The sequence below is a fragment of the Balearica regulorum genome, chromosome 8 (genome assembly GCF_011004875.1).
Source record: "Balearica regulorum gibbericeps isolate bBalReg1 chromosome 8, bBalReg1.pri, whole genome shotgun sequence".
NCBI classification, from domain to species: Eukaryota; Metazoa; Chordata; class Aves; order Gruiformes; family Gruidae; genus Balearica; species Balearica regulorum.
Genome location: NC_046191.1, coordinates 31,781,565 through 31,794,926, shown reverse-complemented (window position 1 = coordinate 31,794,926; position 13,362 = coordinate 31,781,565). Strand labels below are relative to the sequence as shown.

At 39.0% G+C, this 13,362-nt stretch overlaps 1 protein-coding gene across 20 annotated transcripts in view; it reads right to left on the bottom strand.

The window, feature by feature from the left end:
- The window catches only part of RC3H1 (ring finger and CCCH-type domains 1), a 75,177-nt gene that overhangs the window by 11,232 nt on the left and 50,583 nt on the right, over positions 1–13,362 (bottom strand). For 5 of the 20 annotated variants that reach the window (XM_075760501.1, XM_075760498.1, XM_075760496.1 and 2 more), the window contains 5 exons: positions 12,280–12,370; positions 12,019–12,154; positions 9,863–10,033; positions 9,141–9,256; positions 7,530–7,929 (listed from right to left, as the gene is read on the bottom strand). In XM_075760501.1, coding sequence (XP_075616616.1) covers positions 7,776–7,929; positions 9,141–9,256; positions 9,863–10,033; positions 12,019–12,154; positions 12,280–12,370 — 668 coding nt within the window. In that variant the 3' untranslated portion in view covers positions 7,530–7,775. Of the gene's footprint in view, positions 1–7,529; positions 7,930–9,140; positions 9,257–9,862; positions 10,034–12,018; positions 12,155–12,279; positions 12,371–13,362 lie in introns of those variants that run through there. The other 15 variants (XM_075760508.1, XM_075760505.1, XM_075760507.1 and 12 more) reach the window with 6 other exon arrangements.

The window sequence follows — 13,362 nt, the reverse complement described above, 5'->3', positions numbered from 1 at the left end:
ACTCCTATTAAAAATGCTTTGATAGTTACAAACAATAAATATTCACAATATCAACCCAGAGTCAGCCATTCCCATAAAGGCTCAAGATTTTTTTTTTGATGGGAAAGAGAAGCAGGAAAGGAAGAAAACAGCAGAAAGAGAAGAAACACAAGAAAAGAACCAGTTCAAACAAAGAGAGAATTCATGACATTTTGTTTAGCATTGATTTATGAGAACAGCAGACAGGGAATTTCACTTATCCAGGATCCTAAATAAATTCTAGAAATAGTTCATAACCTGACTCAACAAATCTCATGGTCTTCTTTATTACCTAGACTATCCTTTTTATTTTATTTTTTGTTAAATATACCTCTGCAGGGCACAATCACATACAATCAATACGATTGGAAAATTACATGAGCTCTATCCCAAGCATATATGCACCAATGTTAAAAAGTTATTTAAAAAACCAAACAAACCAAAAAAATAAAATAAATTCCACCCAAAAAGGTGATAATGACTGCAGAATGTCTCGGGGAGACTTGTACAGAACTAATAAGATCAAAGAAAACTAGGCTTACAAAAAAAAAAACCAGGAAAAAAGTCATCTCTAGAGAAATCCCACAACTGGAAGTAGATGATTTCAAAGAGGGGGTGGGAGCCGTCATATATAAGATCCCACAACTCTTCCTCCCTCCTCCCACACATGCCTCACCTCACCTCTTCCTCCCCATAGCAACAAATACAATGGGGAAAGAGCTCGACATTATGCTACCAGTTATAGAAAATAGGGAAAAATAATCAAGCTACAGCACAGTTGCTAAGCTGACTTCAAGGAAAGCTCCTCTTAGCACAGAGGCTGCTTACACAGCAAGCAGAGGCCAAAGGGGTATGGGAACTCCTTAAAATTAGAAAAAAATTAAAGTCATTTGATGTGCTAGATTTGCTCCTGTTAGAGCAGCTTCACTTTGGACAGGCTGCAGATTAAAGGTACCAATTGTAAACTGTGCAGCAGCTGTGACGTGAACAGGGTTTCCTCTCTTCTGTCTCAGGGTGTTTTATACATTTATAAAACACTGCTACCAAGTTTCTTTTTAAAAAAAGCTAGAAATAAAGAGGTCAGTGCACACATCCAGTTGTGGGATCCATCCAATACACAATCTGGTTTGGATGCCAAAGACTTGTGAGTACTGTCTGCCACAGAGTTATCAATAAATCCTTTTAACATTACAAAGCAGCAAAGAATTTCTTAAACATCAAATACTCCACAAGATTTTTTTTTTTTTGCTTACATATATATTTCCCCGTATACATTTCATATGTAATTCCACCATCTCTAATGCTTTTTATTTTCAGAGACACTGCAGCACTTGTTGCTTCCATCTTTCCCGAGACTGTAATCTTGAAATTGAAGTTGATAGTTGCATTTTCCTAAAACTTCCAGATCTTAGAATCAGTTGTTTCCTGGAATATGAAAACATCTGACCTGTATATCCAAAGACACCTGCCTTGCTGGATGGAGCTAGGCACCTAAACTTTCCCAAGTGCTGAACAACTGGCAATTTGCACTAAAATCATACACAAACTCACTGGAATTGCAAAGACTGCCTGGGAAAGATCAGTTAATTATTTAGGTTACTAAGCTACAGGTATCCAATTTTGATTATTACGGTCACATATTTTAAGCTTCAAATGACTGGGATGTTCCCAATGCAGACAAATCCGTATTCCCACAGGCTCTTTTTATTGGGAAATTTCAGAAAAAGCTGCACCCTGTTTGCTTACCATAGTGTTCAAGGAGTTTCCACAGCATGATATTACACTTACCATGGGGAAATAAAGTGATAAAGAAAACTCAGTATTGTTTGTTCTCCTTTCCCTGCTAATCAAGGCTCTACCTGCATCACAAGAAGTGCCCTGAAGACTGTGACAACACTAAGCAGTTACATTCTTCTTCCTACACAAGAATAAAGACCATATGTTAACTGCATAAGGACACTGTGCTGGGATAACATTCCCCAAAATCGCTTACAAACATTGTGTAACTTAACTAACTTACTCTAGCCTCTTTCACCCCCCTAACATTTCAATAGAAAATAACGCAGTTGTAACAGTTGAGTATGGAAAAGAGAATCCCCAATGAGGTTTCTGACATTTCAGATTATATTTGATCTGAGAACAAATCCATTTGCGCTACATAATCTGTATGCTGGTATACCACAAGTAACCACCACCCAACTATTAGCACCAAGGCTATCCCTAGGAGGTGGCTCAGAAGAGCTGTTTCACTTCCCTCAAATTCAGAATTTACATTTACTCAAGCAAGGACAACTCAACTTTTGCTTCCTTTTTTTTTTTTTCCATCCAGGGGAACTGATTTATTGTGATACAAAAAATTAAGCTGCTGACACACTGACTTTTTTTGGGTTGTTTTTAAATCAGTGCTACCAATGTTAGGAGACAGAAATAGGAAGCGTGTGTTTTGGAAAGTGAACAATGACAGAATTTATATATGAAGGTAACATGGCCCAGTCTTGCTCTGTGTTCCTTCTATCTATTCTAGGACTACAAAAACTTCTTCATACACACAGACAAGCACAAAACTTGCACACTGCTTATATGGGGTTTTTTTTTTCCTCCCATATTAGAACAAAGATGATGAGATGGCACTCCTGCTCTTGCACCTCTTGATTGCTAGCACTGAATTTCTTGGATCATAAAAGTGGGTGTGAAATGGCTATTCAACGAGAGATACTTTATATTGGTGGTCTTCAGATAACTGTCCCGTAAGTCCGCTTCATCGTAACCAGATTTATAAGTGGAAATGGCAAAGGAAACGAGGGTTTATGCTACTCTGACTTACAGATTTCTCTCTGAACCTGAACACTTTAAAACAGTCTGCACAAGTTTAAGTTAGATCCAGGAAGGGAAATGCAAGTGGCTTTCTTGTATTACCAATGAAAAGCCTCGCTCCTAGTCCTTGCTAATAAAGAATTTGCCCCACCTTACTCAAGTCATGCTGTCAAGAGACAATAGCATCATACAAGTTTGCTTCTTCCACATCTAATTTAATGTAATGCTACAGTTTGACAAGTCTTTTCAGTTCCAATGGGCTTAAAAGTCAGTCACATTTGCAACACAGATTTACCTTTTACTGTAACTGAAGAAATTTAAAATCAGTATTCAATTTAGCTTTAAGCACTTAAAGACAAGGCTTCTTTGATTATATAATTTTTTTTATGTTCCTCCTCCCTCTCTAAATGAGCCATTCCATCAGCTGAGTGCATGAGAGACTGAAAACATGTCAGAATACCCCAGATACATCTCAGTACACTGCAAACTGTATGACTAAATGGAATGATTTTCCACAATTCAATGCATGTATAAGGCTTGACAATCATTAACTTTTGTAAATTGTTATTAGGATAATACAGTCAACTCACAAAACCCTACAACAATTTGACAATCAAAATGGCTACACCAGGAAAAATAAAAGTGTAAAGCACAAGTCTTTGGCTCTCCTTTAAAGAAAAACAGCAGTTTACCATGTTTATACAGATCCCCCGTTTGCCTACCAGTAGGGGCAATATCACATTTGTGCATCACTGAGTAATAACACCATTAGAAAAGGCAACTTCACAGAAGTTATTGGCTAAGCGAATTCATTTGAATGCTCTGTTTTGAGGCAGCAAGCTGTCACTGTTACACAATCAGGGAGGGTGAATGGGCAAGCCACAGAAGGAAAGGAAGGTAGGTATGGACAAAAGGGAGAGAATAAGGCTCAGAAGAAACTCGACAGAGAAGAACATAAGAAGAAAGGGGATAACAGTGCTGCAAATTTGAAAGGTGCTCTGATCTAAATAAAGAAAAGTCCTACTCTGAAATGGGACAGGATACGATAGTATACAAGAGGGGCAGAAGAAAAAGCATACATTTCTCCTCTTAAGAAAAAACTAGGTGATAGAAAAGGAAGAAGAGATGTTGGCAGGAGGAGGAAAATAACACTACAGAATAAACAAACATCATTTCCACACTGACTACATATTAAAGCTTAACCTAACACTTGAAGCTTCCTATTCTGGGGGGGTTTGTCCATGCTGGGGCCGAAATCCAGGTATCAATGAGAGTTCCAAGTTGCCTACTGCAGTAGAACATCTAACCTACCCACCAAGTGATGCAGTAGTGCCCTAATACCACTGTAGCACTGTTTCTTCTTACCCAAGCAGAAGGAACTAAACTACTTTGTAGCTGAGACCAATTTCACCAAGATGGACAGCGTTCCTGTACAACTGGGATAACGATGGGCTATAGAAATGAATGTAGCAGTATACAGTTATTCCAGAGATTTTTATTCCCTAGTTATTTGCTGTAACCATCAATGGTTCCTTTGTATGTAGAACTATCTGTCCTCCCAGTTCTACTAGTGTGCTTTTCCACAATAATACAGCCAACTAAACTTCTGCAAAAAAAGCAGAAAAAGGACAAGAGGAGGCGGGGAAAATAACAAGCCAAAAATCAATACTGTTGGTGGATATTAAACAAACTATTTAACAAACCAAACTGTAATACTGGGCAAACAGGGCATTCACCTGGACACACTGATCACAACAAGGACACTATGCACAAAGTACAGCACGGAGAGCTGGACAAAGGAGACAAAACCAACAGTAAGGTCTCCCTTCTAATCCATAGGTTTTGGAAGCATTCACCATATGTGGGCCAGCAATCTGAATAGCTCTTACTGCAGAATTACTCTCGGGAACAAAAGTGGAGAAAAAAACCCCCTAATCCCTAACCTGGCAAGGAAACTAGCTGGCACAAGTAATAAAAGGTGAAAAGATTTTTGCCCCTCTAGATTTTCTTCCTAGTGTTGAAAATGAATCTGTAGATTCAAACATATCATAACCGTCTTTGAAAATTCATTTTTACATCAAGAATTACTGCAGTCAAAAAAGGCATATTCTGGGCTTGTCCTCCTAGATTAGAATATTGCACTAATTATCTCAACTAAAATGAGCTCCCTGTGTTAATAAAGACAGAGCAGGAAGAAATAAACTAATTAAAAACAACGACGAGAAGGCTGACCTGACAGTGGTGCTCTGCATTTAAGGATGGGAGAAGAGGGCACCGTGCCTGTGTCACTTGGCTTGTGAGCAGGCTGCCAGGGGAATATGTTAATTAATCAATTAATCATCGTCATGCCCAGAGCTGAGAAGGAAGGAACAGACCTGACGGGTTCAAAACTGCATCAGCCTAGTTCTGCTAGGCCTCAAGTAGGAGATATGGATGGATGGGGGCAAAGTGTAGATGAAGCTACTCTAGCATTGAAAGTTAAGAGGGGTTAGGGAAAAAAAAAAAAAAAGCAAGCTTCAAAACTACTCTTGGCAATTAAGAGGCCAAAGTTCGACTAAGAGCAAAATAAACCTGTGTGAAGACATATGGAAAGGGTGGGCGTGTGCGCTGAAAAATGCCTTTATTTTCATTCAGTGCTTCTACCTCCCAGACATTTGATCACAACAGCTGCGCTCATGCGAAAAAATTCTTAAAACATACCCAATATATATACAGATATAACTATGTATATATGTATATATATATTTATATATAAATTTTTATTTAAATAAAAAAGAAAGCTCGAATCCCAAGCCAATATGTGTATCAAATCCTTGACCAGCCAGGTCTGTAGGGCATAATCAAATTCAATGTGAAATAGTATATAAACGCGGTGCCTTGACTGGGCAAATTAAATAATTGCTACTCAAAAGAGTCTTCTGTTTGGACTCTCCTACTGGTAGGCAATAGTGGGACTGTATCCCCTCCCACCCCCCATTTTGTTTTATTTAACAGTATGATGAATGCAAAGCTTAGCCCAAGGTTGCTATGACCTCAGCAGGAGTTAAGGTTAAGGAAAAAACTAAAAACCAAGAAAATTATTAACTCTTGCTTTACCCAACCAAAGCAATGCAGTAATTTATTACATAACCAGTGCTTTCCAATTTAGTAGTCTAACCCAGAAAGAAAAAAAAACAAGAACAGGCCAAGATGGTGCAGAGGGAGCAGCACTTTAAAATAATTCTCCACAAAGCTCTTTGTATACAGGGTCTCACCCCAGTGCACGTCGGAAAAAATATGCAGCAAGAACAAAATCTCTTTCATTTCTTAAAAGTTAAAGAAAACATCTAGAAAGGCTTACGGTTTCTCCAACTTATGCTTACAAAGCATCTACTTGGAGAAGTAGCACACTAGATCTATCAAGCAAAATTTGCTTTTCGGTACTTCTACTTCTGACAGGATCTCTGCTGCACCTTACACGGTCATTTCAATGCAACTTTTCCCCCATGAAAGGGGAATCAAGGAAGGATTCACTGCAGCAGTGGCAGACAAGCTGCAGATTGATTTTCAGGTATCAAATTCTAATACACACAGACCTTAAACAATGCCAACTTTAAAAAAGAAATAAAAATCCCCCTCTATTTTTTAAAGATTGATTTGTGTGCATCAATGATGGCAAAGATGTTGGTCTCCTTCAGTAAAAGGCCCTCACAAGAGCACTACAATTAAATAACTGATGCATCACTGAACAAAAGAAAGAAAAAATATCAAGTTATAGAGGAAATTAGGATTTTTTTTAATAATAATAAAATAGGAATGAAGAAAAAACAAAGGCAAGAGTTGCTGAGAAGGCACACATGAAAGACCTGTTTCAGAAGGCAGAGAGGTCAGTGAGTCCCTCTGCATCAACTTAATTGTACAGACTTTGGGTAAACTTGTTTTAAAGGCATAGTGAGAAGGGGGGGAAAAAAACCCCCAGCAAACGCTGGATGAACTAACACGGTCCACCAGCTCATCAGCTGTTAACAACCTTCCAGCAACTGCATAACCTGATGTTCTCCTTCCTATTTCCAGAGGTTTTGCTTTGGTCACGGCTGCACAACCTACACTGCTTAGTTAAGACTCTACCATAAGCCCCAGCTAACCAGCTTCAGAAATACCCACGCTGTAGTAGATTAGTCTGCGTTCTGCTGGCCTCTTTAGTGCCAGCAGAAAATAAAAGGCCAGCAACCCTCAAATAAAATAACGTATGTCGGATGCTTATTTTATTATCCTCTTTAATCACGCATGCTGCGCTGGGACATACAGGAAGGACTGCACCTGATGCATTGCAGAGATTCTGTCACTCGTAGTTCAAATTTAAATAATTTAAGCAAGAAGTCTCACACAAGCTAGGGTTCAGTTCCTCGCCACAATGGAAGGAATTGTTTTAAGAATGAAGTTTGCTGCACATCTTTTGACACTGCAATTCACAGCTACTCTCCAACCCTCAATTTCTTGTTTACCCTTAAACCATACAAGGAAGCGGCCAGGTTGTTTTAGTCATCGAGAAATTAAGGTGATATGGAATTATGCACTGGGTATGTAATAATACCAAAATAAAAGAAAAAACCTACTTCATTAAGATCATACAATTAATCAAACAGAGTATATATATAATATCTTTTTTTTTTAAGCCCTGGGATCCAAGGCGTCCGAAGTTATTAAAATAAAGTTCATTCACAGAACAAAAACAAATTTAATTTGAATCGCTTGCAGATACTGCTAATTTTCATTTTTTTTTTAATTAAAAAATGCGTTAATGTGAACTATGTGCAGGATTTGTTTCTAGTAGTTGTGTTTGTGCACATTGCCTCTGGACCTGCTGCTCTGCTACTGGGTTTCTCCAATCACCCCTGGAAAAAAACGTGATGGAAGCTACCAACACCCCAGGAAAAGAAACTCTGGGGTACGCTGGCCTCACTTCATGGAGCAGACGTGGGTGTAACTCCCGCTCTCTGGGAGTCATGGTTGTCTCCTCCTCCCTCTGGGTCCTCTGACAGGCTGAGAGATGCCGTCTTGTTTGACAGGAGGCCAATGTTCTCTTGTGTCAAGGCTGATCCATTCGGAACATCACTGCTGAAAGAAAGTTGAGGAGAAAGGAGGAGGGGGCGAAGAGAAGTAATTACTGAGATTTTTCATTTATCTTAAGTAAAAGGACTTCAGTATTTGTCACTGCAGCATCCCAATGAACAGTTGTGAACATATGTAAAGTCTTGCCATGTGTAATAAATAGGTTGTCTAGTATGCTATAGGTACTTACCAGAAAGAGAACTAATGTAAGGCTAACTGAAAACAAACAAGACTACATATTTTTAGGGTTCTAGATTAGTTATATTTTGCAAAGTATTTTAGTATATGCCACAAGATGTACAGTATCAATCTGTACAATTCACACATTCCAGAATATTTAACTTATCTGGATTTTTTTTTTTTTTTAAATAAAAGGAAATAGTTGTTTCAATTTCATTACTTCCAGAATTTCATATGGAAAAATTAGTTTCCATTCTGGAGGCCTCAATCTAGTGGTTTAGCACAGAACTCAAAGACTGGCTACAGGACTTCATAAGCAATTGAGAAGGATGTATTTTCCAAATAAATACAGATTATGAATCAATATCCAGATTCCAAACTGCTCATACGAAGTTATGTAAACTTGACTTAGCAAAACATCTGCAGCATTTGAGCTTTTCTGTTCAAAGTATTAGTCTGAATACACACAGATGCTTGCAGCCATCTGAAAATGGGTGCTGTGGAGATTTCCAGCATTCCCAGCCAACATCTTGTTTCTATTGACTATCAGATGTGAGTTTAAATCAATCCCAGCATCTACACAGATAAAAATTACTGCCTACAAATAAACACGAACTTTGTTTCAAACTTACATACCTTCCTAGACAACATCCACATTACAAACCTTAGCAGGATGGAATAACTTTCCTCTCACATTTGGAACATTTCTTTTCTTTGAAACTAAAACAGTAGGAAAGATTTCTTTTATGGTTGTTGTTTATTTCCTGTTCCTCCCTACTAATCATCCAATCTTGACTAGACAGACTTCTAGTCTTCTGTTGTGCTGATACACAGTCTCAACTCCACTCACCTACTCATCAGCTGAAGTGGCCCTTAATTCCTGCTCACACTATAAAAGCGTAATTTGTATAATCTTTTCCTAGTAGATGCTTCCACATCAGAGCCAGAGTGAGGTAAGGGGTATTACTCATATACCAGAGGGACCCTGATTAAACCATTCTCCTGTTATGCAAGGAAAGGTTGAACACCCATGTTACCTGAACGTCAGTGCCAGGTCCTCAGCTGGAACCTTGCTTTGCGGTTCTAATTGTCCATTTTCTGTCTGTTTAGTGGTGCCCAGTTTGTTTTTTATATCCAGTGAAGACTGACTCTCCTTAAAAAAAAAAACAAGAGACAGATGAAAAATTCTTTAACATTGTGCTAAAAGAATTTGAGAGTTCATCCTTTGGGACCAATGATGGCAGCCTGTAAAGGAGTCATACAGCGTCACCCACAAAAGCCATGAGACAAGAAAACAGACTCAGTAAGATAGGCTCATCCTCTCAGGACACAGTATTTCCCGAAAGGAAGGGATGATTCTTGTAACAACAAACAAAGACCATAGACTGTAACAGCACACAGACTTCTGACCGCTAGCCTGTACCTGCAGATGACATTTTCTATGTGAAAGCAGTTTATACAACTCATGGCACAGTGACCTTGGAGACAATTCATAGTTTTCAAAAATTTAAGCGCCATGCTTATTGTCAAATGGCGACAAGATAACAGCAGAGTATTTTAATGTGGCTAGAATTCAAACTCTTCAGGAAGAATCAAGAAACTTCTCAGGAGGTTTTGAAGAATAAAGAGGTGAAGAGGGAGACAGATGACTCCAGCTGCAGTCATCCAGCAGAGAGTCTTTTTCCCAGGGTGAAAGGGCTGCAGCCAGCTACACTGCTCTCCTCTCCACCTCTCTGCCTCCCACCCCCACAGCACTCACCATGCTCAGCTCACGGGTTCTCTTCCCAATTTCCCTTTCCACCTGGTGTAGCTCCAAGCTCAGCTGTTCACTTGAGATCATCCCAGGCCACTTGGGAGGTGGGGGTGGGGGCTGTGGTTGGCCTGCCAGGGTAGTCGCCTCCCTCTGCAACAGCAGCCTGTTACTAACAGCCTAAATGCATAAAGCCAAGCACATACACAACTGAGCACACAACACACCAGGCACAAAAAGAGCTCTAGGCCATAACTCTGGAGTATTGCGTATTTGCAAAACCAAGGCCTTCTCTCGCCATGTTTAACAAGGTCCCAATCCAAACCACTTCCAGTGCAAGTTTAAAATTTTTTTACATGCAGACAAGTTGTTTCACTTTTAAACAAACGGTGTGAAATACCTTTTACTGTAATAAATTTGCATGGGTTTTCCCCATAATCTGCTCCCTTCCCAAAATTAAGATGAAGCACGTGAATAAAAACACTACTCTCTTGTGATCTATTTGTTGAATAAAAGATAACAGCAGATACAAATCTGCTGCTTTATTTTACAGTAGTAGATTTTATCAAATTCTACAGTAGAGCCAGTATTATTACTAAATCATATAAAATATGTCAATATGTAGCTCTCTACTGACCCAGTCAGGAAGCAAAGGAACAGAGAGGGGCAAGTGACCACAGTCGTTCATCCACAAGTTGCAAGTTACTAACAGCCAAGTAAAAGCAGTAACCCTGTCAGCCACTCCAAAAATCTGCTAATACCTGGGAATCAGTTCCCTAAGTGTGTGCTCTGCATTTAAACACACTATCTACTACTCCACACAACCAAACATCTGGCTGGTCTTCAAGTAGAAGTGCTCATTCATTTGAGAAGAAAGCAAAATAATCTAGGTTTTCTGAATTAAGTGATTGCAACAACCTCGTAACAGGTAAATCAATAAAGACTCCTGGATTTCAAATATCTACTTGCGGCTTTGAACACAAGAGATAAATTGAAAGCTGTTATTACTCAAAATAACCGACTAGTTCTGACAAATTCCAATTATGGTAAAATCAAGGCTCCAAACTCAAAGGTGCAGGATTTAACACTGACACAATCAAAGTAATAACGAGCAGGAGACACAGGCCACAGAGATTTCGCAACTTTCCAATACTCTTCTATTATGGCAAAGGCAAACATGCAAGATTTAAAACATTTTCTCCTCTTGTTCCCAAACAAGAGCACAAGAACACAAGTTATGTTTCAAGTAATTAAGAAACACATACTACTTGTAACTGCTGCTATGACTTAAAAATTGTGAGCTCTGAAAACTAAATCTGCAATAACCCTCCTCTATAATGTGTGTTCTTAGGTAACCATAGTTTCAGCAGAAGTTGCTATCCACTACTTAGAGCAATTCCTTCTGGGAAAACATTAGTATGAATAGTTGCTGAGGTACCTAAAATAGTTTTCTGGTAAATATTTACTAATTTTTCCTAGGAGGAAAAAAAAAAAAAAGGCAACTAAAGCTTTGCTAAAACAATTCTTTCATTATGCCTTGACATTTCTCCTTCTGTGTCTCTCAAAATACAAAGAAAGATTTCAGCTCATTAATTCTTTTACAAATGCAGGCCCCTATCTTTCCACATATTGCAACCAACTACATTTCTTCTAAGCAAGGAGACATAAAATATTAAGCTTTAATTTAGCAAGCTAAATGTCTTTATTTTCTTGACTCTTGTGGCTTGCGCTATTTAGGAAGAAACAGGTACGACACAAAGCCAAACATGAAACAGATGAAGGTCGTAGCTTTCTGTACATAAAATCAGACATTTTCAATGGCAGTAAATCCAAGAGGAACAGCTACCTATACCACAAGTTTGCCTCTGAGTTAACAGATGAACAGAGAGGGGGAGTCAGTGAGAGAGAGAATGAAAGCAAACACGAATGAGCACAGACTGCAGATTCAAGTATGGTGTTGATTTGCACATGAAGTGCAGAGAGGTTTCTGCTGCTACGCAGAGAGGTTTACACTTGTACCATACCCCTGATGCCTGGCATCACAGAATTACGTATTGTTACTGAACATCGCTACAGAGGAAGATCATCAACACATGAAAACAGCTTTACTAGCTTCATCTCTCTCCATACGACCCCTCACCACTCTTCCAAGTCTCGGTACCAACCTCTAGTCCTCGCATTTGTGTCTGCTGGCTAATCTGATGGTCTACTTGCTGCAGCTCCATGCGCAGCTGCTGTTCTCGCTCCGCCGAGGGCAACTGTTTCCCATGACCAGCCACATCTGTCATGGACAGTCTCTCCCTTTGGGATCAGAAAAGCAAAGATAAGGCGATTTCAAAAAACCCACTTTACTCAGTTGACACAGAAAGAAAGAAAATTCTAAATTTCTAAATTAAAGAGGCAAAGAAAAAATAAAGCTATCTTACCTGTCATTGAAACGTCCCTGAGAAGGTATATTTTGATGAGGAGAATATGGAGAGCCTCCCCAGCCACTGTGAGTTCCATAAGGATTATAGTCTGCCAGTGAACAGAAAGAAAACCATGTCACATTACTACAAAACTATCTATTAAGTAGTTCAGTCAACACACAGAACTGGACAGAAATTAGAGAATAACCAGGAATGTCAGCCCTCAGAGTGAGGAAGTCTAACGATTCTTCTGCTGAAATGAACACAGAAATACCACATGTGATCAGTTTCACGTGCATAACGCATGCCTCTTCCTGCACATCCAACAAGATTTGCTCCAGCCTTCCAGAGTCTATGAGCTTTAAGGACTTCAGACACTCAGGCGAACGGGGACACAAAACCAAACTTATAGCCCCTATGAGAGCAATTATTTTTACTACAAATTCCTACAAGACTCAAGAGTTGATTGATAATTCTGAGATACCTGGTTAACACTAGTTTGAAGATTAAGCTTTCAGGGAAGCCAGAGTTCTACCTGTGTTAAAGCCTAGAAAGTTACCATTCGAATTAAGCAAATGAGCTTTTGTTTTGTTTCCAGCAGTTAACTCCTGAAAAAATCGAGAAGGAAGTTTAGGGGAATATAATTAAGTCTTTTCTTAAGATTATTCAGTGCACCTCAAGAAAGAGACCATCTTTCGGAGTAAGATATACAGCCACACTATACATGTGATTAGAAAATAGATATGTAGAAAATAAACTGTTTCTACTTTATTTGCTTTGCCTAAGAGTACACAAAACAATGGCTGCATTAAGCTTCCAGCAGCAAATACCCATAAAACAGGAGTGCAGTACAATACTTTGTTATGATGGTTTTGCACTATGTATTTGAGAAAGCAGTAAGTTTCTGGATCCTACTACAAGAGATTTAAAAGAAGCCTCATCTCAGGGGGACCAGCAGGACAAAATAACTTTTTCCAAACAGCGACAAGTCACCAACACGTACATTATGTGTGCACAAACCTGTCCATGGAACAGAAGTAGCAGCAGCTTTTTCTTCAGGCTTCTCAAGGTTGCCCTACCTATTTTTAGTGGCCTAACATG